Raw genomic sequence first — 16,705 nt, 5'->3', positions numbered from 1 at the left:
TAGAAGATTTGTGATTAGAAAATATGGATGGATGGCGAAAAACAGTTAACGATTCGATAGATTTTATTTTGAACGCTTCTTTTACAATCGATCGATACATAAAATTAAATTAGAACATGAATGGCAACACTTTTTTACCCATAATATTGCCAGTGTAGTTTCCCATATATAAGGGAATTATAGTTACCTGAATTATCATGAATGCAATCAAATTATTGAAAAGATACGAAAATTCAGACAAACAATTGTCAAAAAACACTTGTTTAGTATAATTGAAGTAATTTTTAATATTTATCTTCCAGTTATTTACATGCCATTTTTTATTTGTTGGTCAGCAGAAATGTAAAATTGTTTTTATAGGGTAATTTCAACATTAGTGCAAAAGCACCATTTTTTTGTTTTTATTTTGATTCGATTGATATTCGAACGCGGAAGTGGTTTCGTGTATTGACGCTCGCATTGCGAAACATGTCCAATTGTTATTTTAGAAATATATAAACATGTCCAAATTATGGTGAATAACTCGTCGGCCCCGTAGTAAGAAAAGCAAACCTAAAATATGGCCTCGCGAGGAGACAAAGGGAATGGAAATGGCGAGGAGCAGATCGTTGAGGTAAATCGATGTGGCCTACATATTTGACAGTTAGATTGAGTTGACGAGAGTTCTGAATGGAATGATGGTTGCAGACGTTGGCGGAGGTGTTCCGCTGCTTCATCTGTATGGAGAAGCTGGTGGACGCACACCTCTGCCCGCACTGCTCCAAGCTGTGTTGCTATGCCTGCGTGCGACGATGGCTGACTGAGCAGCGATCGCAGTGCCCGCACTGTCGGGCAGCCCTGCACCTACACGAGCTCGTCAACTGCCGCTGGGTGGAGGAGGTCACCCAGCAGATTGAGACCATGCAGCAGAGCAACTCAGCTAGTCAGAGGGAAAGCTTCAGGGATAGGTGAATATTGCATACATTTCTGGCATTAAATTATTTTCTTGTTATCATCATGTGTAATGTGATATTGTGTAAGGATGTAATAAACATACCTAAAGTGCCCTGAACAGGTGTCCGACACACCAAGAGAAGCTGACGGTATACTGTTGGACATGTCGGCGCTGCATCTGCCACCAATGTGCTCTGTGGGGCGGCACTCACTCGGGACACACCTTCAAGCCCTTGGAGGAAGTGTATGAGCAACATGTCACACAGATCCGTGATGAAGTGTTCCAGCTGAGACGTAGGCTCACAGAGCTGATTAGTCTGGGGCAAGATGTGGTATGTTTTGTTTGTTATTCTGTTGTCATGCAAGTGCTTATTAAATTAATTATTCTTATTTCCTTCCTGTTCTGAAGTAGATAAAAACTTGAGCTACATTCCTACAGCTAATAATTTCAAAATTTTATGAAACTAATTTTACTGTGTTCCATCTCTGTATAGAACTCAAGTCCGATTCTTCTCTATTACTTATATCACTATCCATCAATATTGACCATCAAAAATAATCTTAATATGATTCAAGTATTGTACAACACAATATTTGCCAGGAACGCAATGTGGAATCGGTACGCGCAGCTAAAGACGAGCGCGTGCGCGAAATTCGCAATGCGGTGGAGCTGATGATATCGCGCCTGGATTCTGCGCTGAAGGCCAAACTCCTCACACTCATGGGCCAGAAAAACAGCCTGACGCAGGAGACGGAACAACTTGAACATCTCCTGCAAGAGATTGAACATCAACTGCATTCAAGTACCAGGTAGTTATAGTTTATTTTATAACTTCCTTATTTACAAAACACAACCCTCTCTAGTTCTGCTATTGAATGCTTTATCTTATTTATTCAGATTCTATTAGTTGTTTTTAAAATAGGTAATGAAATCAATATTTCATTAACCTACCAAGCAATATGCTTGTAATTCAGTAATTGTTCTTTAGTAATATTATTTCTTAATCTATTTGGCCTCTATAGCTGGAAATTACGAATCTCTTAAGTCTTCTCTTTGCTTTTAGTAACTTTATTGGCTGAAGTATGTTTGGTTTTTTCCTATTCTACATTATAGTATAATATAGGCTGATTATCCCTTTTACCTAAAAAAGATCTTAAGAATTTACAATGTCTTAATTATTGATTTTCACTGACACACTTCTTGATCAAATGACCTTCATTAGGCAAGAAATTAAAGAAATTCCTATTTCACCTTAAACCATTGCAAAGTAACTTAAGCAACCATGTCAAACTAATCAATGAAACATTTCAAAACGAGTCGGAATTTAAAGATGTTGTATTAACTGTATTTGTATGTTCTACCTTCATGCTATAATCTGTTTTGGGGTGACCAGAAAGCGTACAACATCGGTTATGTTAGTATTGCATGTTAAAATTAATATATTTGTGCATGTTTGTCTGTTATTCTGTGTTATTGTTTACGGTATTCTTTATGGGTCACGTAAGGCCATGTTATATGACCTCTTAAAGATTTAACTACTTATTGTTGAGCACTTATTTGGAAGTTAAATGTCATCAATCAAAAATGTACCTTACACGCCTAGACTTAAGCACTTTAATTGATTGACAAATAAAGAAGATCGTAATTATTTTTGGTGTCACTTTTTTATTAAACATTCCTTTTATTTTATGAGTTGTCTCTAGCTACTATAATGTTCTCAGGTCGGAATTGATTGCGAAGAGTGGTGAACTGTCGAAGATGATTCACCAGGTTCGCAAGAAACCGATGGCAAGCTTCGTGACTGCGCCGGTACCGGCCGATTTCCATAGGCAAGTGACCATATTATGTATTACAATGTAACATTTTACAGTGGTTCCCAGATGAAGAAAAAAATATTCGAATCATTCGATCATCATGCAGTGGGACCTTTATCAACAGCCTGCGATAATTAGCGCCTGTTTCACCACCTTCATATAAGTGCCCGATAAACTTATGTGACAGGTAGTGCATACAAAATGCGTTTTTAATTCAAAGTTATCTGATACAAAGCGGCCATCCAGACATTGTGAAACAAGTCCTTAACAATTCGTAGCTGAACTACTTCCTCTACATAAGAGGGTTTGTTTTGGCCCTCTTAGCATGCGAGTCGGTGATCGAAGTTTCGATTAGCAGGGATGGTACAAATATATTCTACTCTAACGGCATTACAAGGCAAAGTGTAACCTTGAATACAAATCTGAAAAATAAAAGGCGTGGCGTGCTTATATCCGCATCGATTTACGTAGTAGGGCGGGGGCCGGGCGGCACAGAAATGTAGGGAGATATGGTATACGTGGTAATTGTATGTTTATTGTTGTTTATATCAATAACAGGTTTATGATTCACAACGTTTACTTAAGAATTGTTGTATCCCTGAACGAGGGTGAACTTAATTACAATTAACACTACCTTACCTTCCGAATAGGGATGATGACTGGGTCAAAAATAAATTATTACAACTTTTCAATACAATAAAATATTTAAAACTAATGACACTCTCATTCATAAATTTGATGAAGTAATGAATTTTCGATTTTTTCTAGTTAAAGTAAAATATCGTTTTTAACGTTTCGAAAAAAGTATTGAATTTGTCTAGTAGGAAACTAGCCTATTTCCACCTCACCCAGCAATAGAATGAGAAAATATTAACAAAGCCCTGTATCGTCCCCCTCGCAGTGAAATCGTCCCGAGCTACGACAGCAGCACGTTTCCCCTGAGCAACTTCACGCAGCTGCAGCACGCGGCGGCGCCCGTGTACTCCGCGCCGCTGCACGTCAACGGGCTCTGCTGGCGGCTCAAGGTCTACCCCGACGGCAACGGAGTCGTGCGGGGCAACTACCTCTCCGTCTTCCTCGAACTCAGCGCCGGACTGCCCGAGACGTCCAAGTAAGTACCTCAACTACCTCCTAACATGTTAATGGGTTGCATTGCAAGTCCTAATTCCAAAAATTCTCTCTGTACTACTGTCGGACTGTTTCACCACAAATATTCAATCTTCAAAAATTCTTAGATAAAGATTTTTCGTAGTATTTTTCATTCAATATTAATATGTAAGCACAAGATGAAGTTTCTTATTATGGTAATGTCACAAAATTACGTTTTTCGCTTTTCAAATAAATTGTGTAGTCCACGAATTGGCACTTAGATCACGAGTGGTGGAACAGCAACGTAAACACTTGATTTGTTGCACAACCCGATCCTAATGATTTGTTTTGTACCCTGTAAGTGATAGCCAAATAACTTAGTATTTCGTTATTGCAAGCACTGCTAAGTTAAGAGTAGGCAAGAGGTAAGTGCGGGCTGCGGAGGCCGACGCTCATTAGACGTTAGTAGCTCCATGTGCAAGCATGCTGTTGGTATTTAAGGCACCGTTTATATGGGACAGGATACTAAGACCTTAATGGCATATTAACTATTGTCCCTGAGATGTTTCAAACAACATGGCAGACAGTTCACAAGAAATATGGTCCTTACAGGCAGTCTTTACTTCGAGCTTTCAAATATTTTATTAAAAAAGGCAGTAATGTACAAGTATCTACCGTAAGTAACGATATTTCGTCGTCATAAGTCTTTGTATAAATTGTGCCTTATGTCTCTTCTGTGTGCTCACTTCAAATGCTCCTTTACTATAAGCGATTGCTTCACAATATGGTTTCTATGAAAATTATGACTATTACCTGAATGTTTTCACCTCTAAACAATTTCTAAAAAGAAAATATTCATAGCACAATAGAAAACACATGTGAAGACAATCGCTTGCTAATTAAAACAACTTATTCGATATTTTGTGGAAAGCTAGCTTGGTCATTGTATTAATTATCTTTGTTGGAGAAATCTTTTACATAAACACTGCCATGTAGTTACTAGTATGTGTGTAGAAGGCGTTTTGTAGGATTGAATACATTTCCTGCTAAGAAAAAAGTTTTAAACTCAGTGAAAAATTTACATAAACCAGATTAGTACTGATTAACTTAACGTTGTAAACATGAGCTAGAACCAGGGCTGCTTATTAAAAAAGTTCTCCAAGTCACCGCTCATTTCTATTATTCTTGAAACTTATAATCGGAAAAAATTGTGGAATTACTGTACAAAATAGTACTGCTATTTTTCACGATTCTCTGATGACGTAATATAATATCTCTCTCAACGCCTACTACACAAAAGTACATTTTAATAAAACATGTATTGTAAATATCATTGTCCAACTTCATCAAAATAAATAAATCTATCTAGCTACAGTATTAAGCATTACAATTAGGATTGATATTCGTTAGATAAAGTAAACATTTCCTCGTGGCCTTACTTGTTCGTAACTCTGTCCTATCTGTTGCTAGTGCTTGAATCTTTTAGTTTAATATCTACTGTTTAGAACATGAAGCAGTGATGTAAGTAAAAAAAATATCAAAAGGCTTAGTATGTTTGTTTTACGTTTAACGAGATCGAAGCGAGAGTGCGCTCGTCGCTCTGATTGGTTGGTTCATTCACACCGGCCAATCAGAGCACCGAACGCGGTCTTGTTTCGTTCAACGTAAAGCAAACTCGTACTATGGGTACAGTTTGTGGGTGTATCAAATATTTGTCAGCTTTTATCAAAAACGTCCTTATATCTAAAAAGCACATTAAGTTTTACACATTTTCAAAATAAGCGTATTATATTAACAACTTGTATTGGACATCAGAAATTGAATACATTGTCAATGTTCTTTTTCAATCTATTTACAATGGTTATTTAAATTGACGTTTATCTAAAGCTCAATCTACCAAACACACCTTTAAAATTTTCTTTTCCAATCATATCTGGAAATGAAAGCAAAAACATACTTACTTTTTACTTTTCCAATGGCTTTCTTGATAAAGTAGCGAGCAGATCCTGTACGCAATGTATGTCCCAGATACGAGTATCGGGTGGAGATGTTGCACCAAGTGTCGCGCGACCCCTCAAAGAACATAGTGCGGGAGTTCGCCTCGGACTTCGAGGTCGGCGAGTGCTGGGGCTACAACCGCTTCTTCAGGTTGGACCTGCTCGCCAGCGAGGGGTATCTGGACCCGGAGACTGATACTCTTATTTTGAGGTAAGGAGTGGTAGATGGTGAAAGATATAAGTGTAATGAAATGGGAAAGGAGAAGAGTTTTATGGATTTCTGGAGTTTGTTTTTGTGTTTCTTCTTAGAGTAGGCAGATAGGTAAATTCTCAACCTATTATAAATTAGAAATTATATTAATTTACATACATTAGTGTGTAATAAGTGTGTAACAGAAAAAGCCATGTTGCGCCGATCGGTAGGAGGATAGGATAGGAAGGAGAAGAATTAATTCTGCTAGTGTTCATTTCGTGACATATCATATCTCTCTAATGTAATGTTGTTTGTAAAAGGTTCCAAGTGCGCCCACCGACGTTCTACCAGCGCTGCCGCGACCAGCAGTGGTACATCAACCAGTTGATCACCATGCAAAACCAACACATTCTACAAATCAATGATCTCAAAGAGGTAACGTATCGAACATTTTAGTCTCGACCGTTCTATAGGATTAGGACCCCTATTTGAAGTGTGTTAAGAATCAAAATTATACGCCCAAATGTCCACAGCGTCTCTCATTAGAGATGTCTCGCAACTCTATCGCGGCGACCCGTGCACAGACCGGCTCCAATACTTCGCAGTCCAACGCCGGCAGCACCGACACGGACAATCCTTCGCAGAACAACCCCGTCGATGGAAACAGTCTCAGCGATTCCATCGTCTTCGGGAACCAGTGGAAGTTTAGCGCGCCACATAGCATCATGAGCGGACAACGCCTCGCCAGTCCTGGTTAGTGCTTCTAGTACATATTTAAACTTGCCTACATAGCACATTTTGTTTAGACAAATTGAGAACAGTTGACTACAAAGATGAAAACTTTTACACTATTATCGTATTTCAACTACCTGTGGGCTTAGGTTTCTAGTTTCTAGTAACTTTAATTTCAAAACAGAGCATAGTTTAGTGTGTCAATGCAACAGTTGCACACTAGGCAAATAGATAGCAAGATAGAGGTCGACAGAGCCTCTGTGCAGATTAACTTATAGTGTACTAGCTTTTGCCCGCGACTTCGTCCGCGTGGTTGTGTTTGTGGTTGGTGGTCAAAATGCTGCCGTTACAGGGTTACTTCCGCATTAATAAAATTAGTATGGTAGTAGGAATATTGGCGATTAAAATAAATAGGTAGGTACGAATCAAACGCGAGTGAAGCCACAGGCAACAGTATTAACAAAAATAACGAATTTTTAAGCAAACATTAATCTCCTCTATCAACCGTTCTACGCCTTCAATTAACAATGTATTTTTTTTTCTATCCTATGTTCTTTCGTTTATCATAAAATGTCTAAATACAAAGTCACATTTACAGCTTTAAAAATGACGAATTTCCATATGCACATTCACCCCCTTTTTACCCATTCTCCCCTATTTTTTTTGCAACAAAAAGTAGCCTATGTTCTTTCGTTTATCATAAAGAGTCTAAATACAAAGTTTCACTGTTACAGCTTTAAAAATGACGAATTTCGACATTTTTAAAATGTCGAATTTCGATATAAACATTCATCCCCCGCCCTGTTACGCATTCTCCCCTATTTTTTTGCAACAAAAAGATGTTCTTTTGTTTATTATAAAGAGTCTAAATACAAAATTTCACAGTTACAGTTTTAAAAAGAACGAATTTCGACATTTTTAAAATGTCGAATTTCCATATGAACATTCATCCCCCCTTTTTACCCATTCTCCCCTATTTTTTGCAACAAAAAGTAGCCTATGTTCTTTCGTTTATCATAAAGAGTCTAAATACAAAGTTTCACAGTTACAGCTTTAAAAATGACGAATTTCCATATGAACATTCATCCCCCCTTTTTACCCATTCTTCCCTATTTTTTTGCAACAAAAAGCAGCCTATGTTCTTTCGTTTATCATAAAGAGTCTAAATACAAAGTTTCACTGTTACAGCTTTAAAAATGACGAATTTCGACATTTTTAAAATGTCGAATTTCCATATAAACATTCATCCCCCCTTTTTACCCATTCTCCCCTATTTTCGGGTCTATTCTATCTCTATACCAAATTTCATCAAAATCGGTTCACTGGTTTAGGCGTGAAAGCGTAACATACAGACAGACAGACAGAGTTACTTTCACATTTATAATATTAGTAAGGATAAAGAGATAATAAATAAGCATTCTGCGCGCGCAGTGAGTATGGTGACGTGCGGCGAGTGCGGCGGGGGCCGCTGCGCGGACGAGTCGCGCAACAACGACGTGGCGGGCGCCGCGCCCTACGGGGACTACCGACACCCCACCCACGCCACGCACGCGCTCGACGCCCCCTACAACCTGCCCTCCACCTCAAGGTCAGTATTACAACAACGACGTGGCGGGCGCCGCGCCCTACGGGGACTACCGACACCCCACCCACGCCACGCACGCGCTCGACGCCCCCTACAACCTGCCCTCCACCTCAAGGTCAGTATTACAACAACGACGTGGCGGGCGCCGCGCCCTACGGGGACTACCGACACCCCACCCACGCCACGCACGCGCTCGACGCCCCCTACAACCTGCCCTCCACCTCAAGGTCAGTATTACAACAACGACGTGGCGGGCGCCGCGCCCTACGGGGACTACCGACACCCCACCCACGCCACGCACGCGCTCGACGCCCCCTACAACCTGCCCTCCACCTCAAGGTCAGTATTACAACAACGACGTGGCGGGCGCCGCGCCCTACGGGGACTACCGACACCCCACCCACGCCACGCACGCGCTCGACGCCCCCTACAACCTGCCCTCCACCTCAAGGTCAGTATTACAACAACGACGTGGCGGGCGCCGCGCCCTACGGGGACTACCGACACCCCACCCACGCCACGCACGCGCTCGACGCCCCCTACAACCTGCCCTCCACCTCAAGGTCAGTATTACAACAACGACGTGGCGGGCGCCGCGCCCTACGGGGACTACCGACACCCCACCCACGCCACGCACGCGCTCGACGCCCCCTACAACCTGCCCTCCACCTCAAGGTCAGTATTACAACAACGACGTGGCGGGCGCCGCGCCCTACGGGGACTACCGACACCCCACCCACGCCACGCACGCGCTCGACGCCCCCTACAACCTGCCCTCCACCTCAAGGTCAGTATTACAACAACGACGTGGCGGGCGCCGCGCCCTACGGGGACTACCGACACCCCACCCACGCCACGCACGCGCTCGACGCCCCCTACAACCTGCCCTCCACCTCAAGGTCAGTATTACAACAACGACGTGGCGGGCGCCGCGCCCTACGGGGACTACCGACACCCCACCCACGCCACGCACGCGCTCGACGCCCCCTACAACCTGCCCTCCACCTCAAGGTCAGTATTACAACAACGACGTGGCGGGCGCCGCGCCCTACGGGGACTACCGACACCCCACCCACGCCACGCACGCGCTCGACGCCCCCTACAACCTGCCCTCCACCTCAAGGTCAGTATTACAACAACGACGTGGCGGGCGCCGCGCCCTACGGGGACTACCGACACCCCACCCACGCCACGCACGCGCTCGACGCCCCCTACAACCTGCCCTCCACCTCAAGGTCAGTATTACAACAACGACGTGGCGGGCGCCGCGCCCTACGGGGACTACCGACACCCCACCCACGCCACGCACGCGCTCGACGCCCCCTACAACCTGCCCTCCACCTCAAGGTCAGTATTACAACAACGACGTGGCGGGCGCCGCGCCCTACGGGGACTACCGACACCCCACCCACGCCACGCACGCGCTCGACGCCCCCTACAACCTGCCCTCCACCTCAAGGTCAGTATTACAACAACGACGTGGCGGGCGCCGCGCCCTACGGGGACTACCGACACCCCACCCACGCCACGCACGCGCTCGACGCCCCCTACAACCTGCCCTCCACCTCAAGGTCAGTATTACAACAACGACGTGGCGGGCGCCGCGCCCTACGGGGACTACCGACACCCCACCCACGCCACGCACGCGCTCGACGCCCCCTACAACCTGCCCTCCACCTCAAGGTCAGTATTACAACAACGACGTGGCGGGCGCCGCGCCCTACGGGGACTACCGACACCCCACCCACGCCACGCACGCGCTCGACGCCCCCTACAACCTGCCCTCCACCTCAAGGTCAGTATTACAACAACGACGTGGCGGGCGCCGCGCCCTACGGGGACTACCGACACCCCACCCACGCCACGCACGCGCTCGACGCCCCCTACAACCTGCCCTCCACCTCAAGGTCAGTATTACAACAACGACGTGGCGGGCGCCGCGCCCTACGGGGACTACCGACACCCCACCCACGCCACGCACGCGCTCGACGCCCCCTACAACCTGCCCTCCACCTCAAGGTCAGTATTACAACAACGACGTGGCGGGCGCCGCGCCCTACGGGGACTACCGACACCCCACCCACGCCACGCACGCGCTCGACGCCCCTACAACCTGCCCTCCACCTCAAGGTCAGTATTACAACAACGACGTGGCGGGCGCCGCGCCCTACGGGGACTACCGACACCCCACCCACGCCACGCACGCGCTCGACGCCCCCTACAACCTGCCCTCCACCTCAAGGTCAGTATTACAACAACGACGTGGCGGGCGCCGCGCCCTACGGGGACTACCGACACCCCACCCACGCCACGCACGCGCTCGACGCCCCCTACAACCTGCCCTCCACCTCACGGTCGGTACCTACTACTACACTACTACACACTATTGGTTTTATTTTGCCGAAAAATTAAGACAAATCGTGTTGCTTAACGTTCCTTACGCATCATTCTGTTTAGGTCTGCGAACTCCCTGCACGTGTCAGGCACGGGTACGGACAACATGGCGCTAGTGTCCCTGCATACGTTACTGAGCGCTGCGCAGGCGCCGCCCTCGCGCGTGCCCAGCAAGCTGCCCAGCAAGCGACAGGCCGAGCCGCGCCCGGACAAACATCATGTGCCCAATAAGGACTCGCAGCTTACTGGTACGTGGATAACATAATACATCGGTTTTGGTGCCAAATCGATCTATGAACCTCATTAGCCACTTCGCTTATGTCAGGAAGGTTTATAGTTAATGTCTGTTATGATAGCGAGTGCATTGTTTGCAGCAGTATCGAGCAGCCCGGTGACGGAGTCCAACGCGGCGGCGGCCAACGTAGTGCTGTGCTCGTCCATCTCGTCGCCCGAACTCAACGCGGGCGCCAAGATGGAGCCCGAGCCCGCCTCGCACCCGCTGCACGCCGCCTCCGAGAGTAGCAGCGACACTGGCGTGAGTAACCACGGGCTTGACACCCTCAGAATACAACAAAAAGTACACCCATAACGAAGAAATTGGTAATAACATGTAGCCGCCACCTTTGATTTGTATTTTGTCAATTTCATCGGTTGTAACACCTTCGAAGACACCCATGAAGTCATATGGCTAGCCGTAATGTAATACGGCGGCTTTTTCAATCTGCCTGCGACGGCCACGACAAAAGAAAATGTGTTTTACCGTTTTAAAAACTATTTCTTTTACACCCCAGGACTTGATGTTCAGTGAGCTGGAAGTATTTGCTGATGAAAATAACCCAAGCCACGTGGACGAGAACTCCAATGAAGAGAACGATGTCGACGATGAAACTATGTCAGGTACGCTGCACATATTGTCACTTACATCCCCCAATGTGTTTGAATTCCTTGATCTACTAACCCTGATATAATTTGAGTAGCTAGCGATTTAACCGAGCTAACGTTAACTAACCCAGCGGTAGGGGTACAGCGTAGGGTGTATTGGTGAGTGAGTGCGTGGTAGAGCTTGTGTACGGTAGGTCCCGCCCCGTCCCGCTTCCTAACCGTGGTCCTGGGCCAGAGGGCACGTCGGGCTCGTCGGGCTGCTCGTGGTGCGGGCTGGGCGCGCTGCCGCGCCCCCGGCCGCCGCGGCCCGCGCGCCCCGCGCGCCCCGCGCGCCCCGCCCGGCCCGCGCCCTACCGGCGCCCGCAGCACTGAGGCGCGCGCCGCCCGCAGCCCGCCCTACCTCTCCTCCCCCGACACTTCCTCGAGCACCCCGCTCTCCAGGCGTCGCTAGCTATCTTTGTCACGAGAACATCGAGTCGACGTCGAGTTCACGGCCGCGGCGAACCTTATAATTAAAATAAATGATAATAAAGGATAACCCGCCGTCGAGCTTTTGATTTCCCCGCCTACACCCCGCCCGCGGCTGCAGTAAGTAGCGTCAGTATTAGGGTCAACTCCACTTGATCACACCCGGCCCGCCGCGCCCCGCCCCCACGCGGCCACGGTGAAACTGTTCTCGGACTGTTTGTTTTTAGTTACTCCTTTTATTTCTATCTAAAATCTTAATTAATTTACAGTCTATTACAGAACAGTTTCGTTAAATCGGTATTATTTCCCTTTTAATGATTGTCTTACCATCAGGTGATCGGTCTTCTCCTTTACCGGCTAATTCCTATAAAAAAATATGGGTTGATTGAAACGCATTCTATAGCGTAGTATTTTCCAAATTATTTTTAAATCGGTCCTTTTTGGAAACAATATTTTCTCATTCATCTTTTTGTGGGTCCCGAGTCGGAAATGATATCAATCAAATCAAATGTGACGAGGGCGTCCGTTTATTGTGTCTTTTTAATTGATGAATCTAATATTTACTTTTTTAATTTAAATGTAAAATAGTTTACTTTAATACTTATTTTTTTTATCAGTGTTTGTTATTTTCTATTGCCATGATTTTGTTCAATGTTTGACGCAACTTGCTGTAACAATACAAGTAATCCATGATATCAACTACAAAAACAGCAGCTTACGGGTGCGGTGCGGTGTGATCAAGTGGGGTTTGGCCGACTTATGGCATGGTGGACTATACGTATACATAGTAACTTGATCTTACAATGACAGGGGAGAACGACATCGAGGCGGCCCACCTAGCCAGTGGGTCGAGTGGGTCGGGCGCCGACATCCTGCGCCGCCTGGTGTGCGCCGTGGCTTCACGCGGCGTGACCCCGGCCGGCACGGACGGGTCCGGCCCGCCCGCGCCGCCCCGACACGACCCCGACCCGCAGCTGTCCACCGCCGCGCATACTGACATGTTGCTACTCAACCTCATGCGCATCAATGGACTCACGCCTAAGCACTCGCGGCATGGTCAGTATGACTATCTAAATAATGTAAAATAAATAATAATATGATTTCCAACTTGATTATAAAAATATGACGAAGATAGACAATTATTATGTGATCATAATAATTGTCAATCTTCGTCAGTTGCGGGCAGCGGTTTCTAGAGTACAAGTGACCTTGTAGGTACTCTAAGTACAAGATCACTTGTACTCTAGAAACTCAAGTGATCTTGTACTCTAGAAACTGCTGCCCGGAATAGCAATAGATAGCCTACTCTATCCTCTAGCTTTTCCTCGACTAACCTAAGTACAATGTCCAGGCGGCAGTAAGCGTCAGTGGAGCAGCAGCGCGGCGGGGTCGGAGTGCGGCGGGGGCGCGACGCGGCGCGGGCCGTGCGCCACGGGCGGCGCGCGCCCCCGCACGCGCCCCGCCACGTCGCCCGCCGCGCCCCGCCAGCGCCGCGCGCCCCCGCTGTCGCCCGGACAACTGCGACACCGGGAGACGAGGCACCCTGCTACATGTATGGAATACTTTTCTGTTACATCGACCTTTATTCATTTGTAAGAACAGTGACATTAGGTATTAAATATCCCGTGAAATTTTAATACTGGTCATTGTCTTAGCCATAGAAAAGAATATGTTGCTATTATAACATTGAATTATCAAAAAGGATGTAATCGATACATAATTCAGTAATGTATAACTCGACAAATACTTATTCCAACGTGATGTCTATAGAAATTCATATACGCATTCATATACAAAATCCTTCAAAGATAGCACAAACCCTGTACCTTTTTTTGGAAACTCATAGAATTAGAAAAACGTGGTAGATAAGTAATACTAGTACAACTTTTATACCACCTATACTTATACCATCCCCCCATTGCCAGCGTGCTTGGGCCTGAGCTTCGCGTCGACGCCGCCGGGCACGCCGGAGCGGTCGGCGCTGTCGCCGGTGTCGTCGCTGTCGCTGCACGACTACTGGCCCTCCGTGTCCTCCGTCAGCGACGCGGACGACGTGGAGGCCGTGCTCGATTACAACGTAAATAACGATGTTCAGCTTAATGTAATGTATTCTTTCAGCTTTTTTATTTTTTGTTTTATTTTTACTTTTGTAGCAGGACGTTTCAAATGATTTTTGTAGTTGAGGTTGTTATTGTTTTGATGTTTGATAAGTTTTTACTATCGTTTGAGGCGTACTGCGTGAGAGTTGATTTACGTTTTGTTTTTTCATTTACAAATGTCGACCTCAGAGTTATTAATCTATAATATCATAACTGATCTGCTCCTATCCTGTAGAATATAATTGTTTGTAAATCCCAAATTGGATAACTCTAACCTGAAAATTACATGTATTGTGTGTATGACATATGATTTTGAGTTTACAGTTTGATTTATTTTGCATTTTTTTTTTAATGTAGTTAGTAGTTGTGTTGAGGCACTCATTACTATTATTTATTATTATTTATCATAAAGAATACAGTGTGATCAATGTGTTACAATTTCCAGGACACGTTGTTCGACATGTTGCTGAACAGCCTGGCCATCGACGGGGGCGCGGGCGAGGCGCTGGGCGCGGAGGCCCGGCCCCCCACGCCGCCCGTGCAGCCGTGGTCCCCCCCCGCCGCGCCCCCCCGCCCGCCGCGCCCCCCGACCGCGCGGATTGACCGCAGCGCGCCCGGGCCCACCACCATCACCGCTACCGCCGCGAGTACCACCATTAAACAACCGGTGTCCACGCGCCTACACTGGTACTAGCCCGCTCGACATCCGTCGCAGTATGACAGTAGTGCCAGTGTAGCCGTGGCACCGCCGCACCCGATCCCGCTCGCCGTCGAAGTCGCGGCTGACGTCCCGTGACGTAGTGGGCCGGCGCCGAATGTATCGACAGGCAGGCCGCCTCCCCGGTCGCTCCCAGTAGCTCCACGGCCGCTCCCAGTAGCTCCCCGGCCGCTCCCAGTAGCTCCCCGGCCGCTCCCAGTAGCTCCCCGGCCGCTCCCAGTAGCTCTCCGGTCGCTCCCAGTAGCTCTTCGGTCGCTCCCCGCGCTCTATCTTATGTCTGAGTGGTGGATCTGAGCTCGCCTCTCAGTTCTAGGAACGTTTTATTAGATTTAATTTGGCACGATGATACTCTTTATGATATTTGAGTGTGCCACCTCTTAAGTTTTTTGAGGGATTCGTGTCTCCTCGTCACTTAGGTAGTTAGATAACCACGTATAAAAAGTACGGGCATTAGGTAAAAAGACTCAAAATTGAAACGATCTCTTTATATTTATTTTTTTAGTAATTATTAATGTTTATCAGTACAATTAATTACTAGGGTGAACCGAGTCTGATTCGCCCGCTAAAATACTAAAGTGCTATTTTTGTTCTATGATATGAAATATTTTTGTAAATTCCCAGGCTCGTCATTGTCCTAAAACGCTTACTAGAATTTGCATTTACTTTAAAAGTCTGTTACTAAGAACTATATCCCAATTTCAGCTCATTAAGCGCTTGCCATCATACCGGGAGTAATATAAGTATTGCCAATTGTATTTGTAGAGCTTCATAGACAGTGTTACTCAATGTAGGAAACATAATATTGATGTTCGTTTTACTAAATAACTAAATAAAATACATGTATACTCAATAGCTGTTTTTGAAACTATAGTAAGACTAAGCTATCGTGTACCTGTCGAGAGATGCAACATAAGTACAGGCTCCGTCGAATATAATTACTCGAGCACAATGTACTGGAAGCGAGAGTACGCTCTCGACGCGTGCAACGATCACATTTCAACTCTTCAACTAAGTTACGTGTCATTTGGTGTCGATAGTTCAAATAATATTGATGTTTCTTGTGATTGTATCGATCTCCGGTCGCACCGGGCGTAGTGTCAGTGTTAAGTATTTAATCTGTTATATTAGTTAGGGACGACATGACTGAAAAGTTCAAAGTGTGTGATTCTGTAAGGTTACGATGAGGATCGAGTAATGGAGTAGCGTTAAGCACGTTTTATGTATTAGTTGCTGTGTTGACAAAATTATCAAATTAAAATATTGGATTGCATTATCGAATTAACAATATTTAGTAATTTTAGCCAAATAAATAATAAAATTGAAAAAAAAAGGAATTTTATTGGTACAATGTAACTTTCTAATTTTCCGAGATTGTAATGTTTTAATTATTTATTATATTTTTATTCCATAATAGTAACAAAAGGTTATGTATTGATGTTATGATTAAATGAATGTAATACATATTAATAAAAATTCACAAATGTGTTGTTATTTTATACCCTTACGAGTATAAACTCCTATGAAATTAACCGTGGCGTGAAATTCAGGACTCGATCAAATCATGAGTACATAAACGACGCCGTTTAACAAGACATCTTCGCTGATTTTCACAATGTTTAGCAACTTGATTATGAACTGTCACGTGCAAAGCATTACCTAGTGGATACGAGGATTTAAGGTACGCTTTGGATAAACTAGAATAAATTTTAGTAAGTCAATCCTTCCCTTCCTATCCAAGGTGCTGGAGGCCTGTGTCCATAAACAACTATCCCATTTTGTTTACAAGCACAGTCTAATAAG

At 45.4% G+C, this 16,705-nt stretch overlaps 1 protein-coding gene across 9 annotated transcripts; it reads left to right on the top strand.

The window, feature by feature from the left end:
• The first annotated feature begins 379 nt into the window (after window positions 1-379).
• LOC118266782 (E3 ubiquitin-protein ligase TRIM37) lies at window positions 380-16,386 on the top strand. 9 transcript variants are annotated; one of them, XM_050703085.1, is made up of 18 exons: window positions 380-613; window positions 688-947; window positions 1,043-1,265; window positions 1,535-1,743; window positions 2,656-2,763; window positions 3,650-3,859; window positions 4,236-4,262; window positions 5,866-6,045; window positions 6,348-6,462; window positions 6,633-6,780; window positions 8,191-8,347; window positions 10,802-10,986; window positions 11,113-11,273; window positions 11,530-11,635; window positions 12,899-13,144; window positions 13,440-13,640; window positions 14,014-14,189; window positions 14,633-16,386. In XM_050703085.1, the coding sequence occupies exons 1-18, from the start codon at window positions 560-562 to the stop codon at window positions 14,879-14,881; spliced, it is 3,015 nt and encodes a 1,004-aa protein (XP_050559042.1). In that variant the 5' UTR covers window positions 380-559; the 3' UTR covers window positions 14,882-16,386. The 9 variants fall into 9 exon arrangements, with proteins under 9 accessions (XP_050559042.1, XP_050559038.1, XP_050559037.1 ...); XM_050703081.1 differs by having other exon boundaries at window positions 382-613; window positions 1,055-1,265; window positions 6,561-6,780; XM_050703080.1 differs by having other exon boundaries at window positions 382-613; window positions 6,561-6,780; window positions 11,116-11,273.
• The last annotated feature ends 319 nt before the right edge of the window (window positions 16,387-16,705 follow it).

The sequence above is a fragment of the Spodoptera frugiperda genome, chromosome 23 (assembly GCF_023101765.2).
Source record: "Spodoptera frugiperda isolate SF20-4 chromosome 23, AGI-APGP_CSIRO_Sfru_2.0, whole genome shotgun sequence".
Classification (NCBI taxonomy): domain Eukaryota; kingdom Metazoa; phylum Arthropoda; class Insecta; order Lepidoptera; family Noctuidae; genus Spodoptera; species Spodoptera frugiperda.
Note: the sequence above shows the minus strand (reverse complement) of the source record. Positions and strands in the feature narration are given on the sequence as shown.

Coding starts and splice junctions, on each gene's coding strand:
- LOC118266782 (XM_050703079.1), top strand. CDS start 560: ATGGCCTCGCGAGGAGACAAAGGGAATGGAAATGGCGAGGAGCAGATC. Junction 13,145..13,439: donor GCCTAAGCACTCGCGGCATG/GTCAGTATGACT, acceptor TACAATGTCCAG/GCGGCAGTAAGCGTCAGTGG. Junction 14,190..14,632: donor ATAACGATGTTCAGCTTAAT/GTAATGTATTCT, acceptor TACAATTTCCAG/GACACGTTGTTCGACATGTT.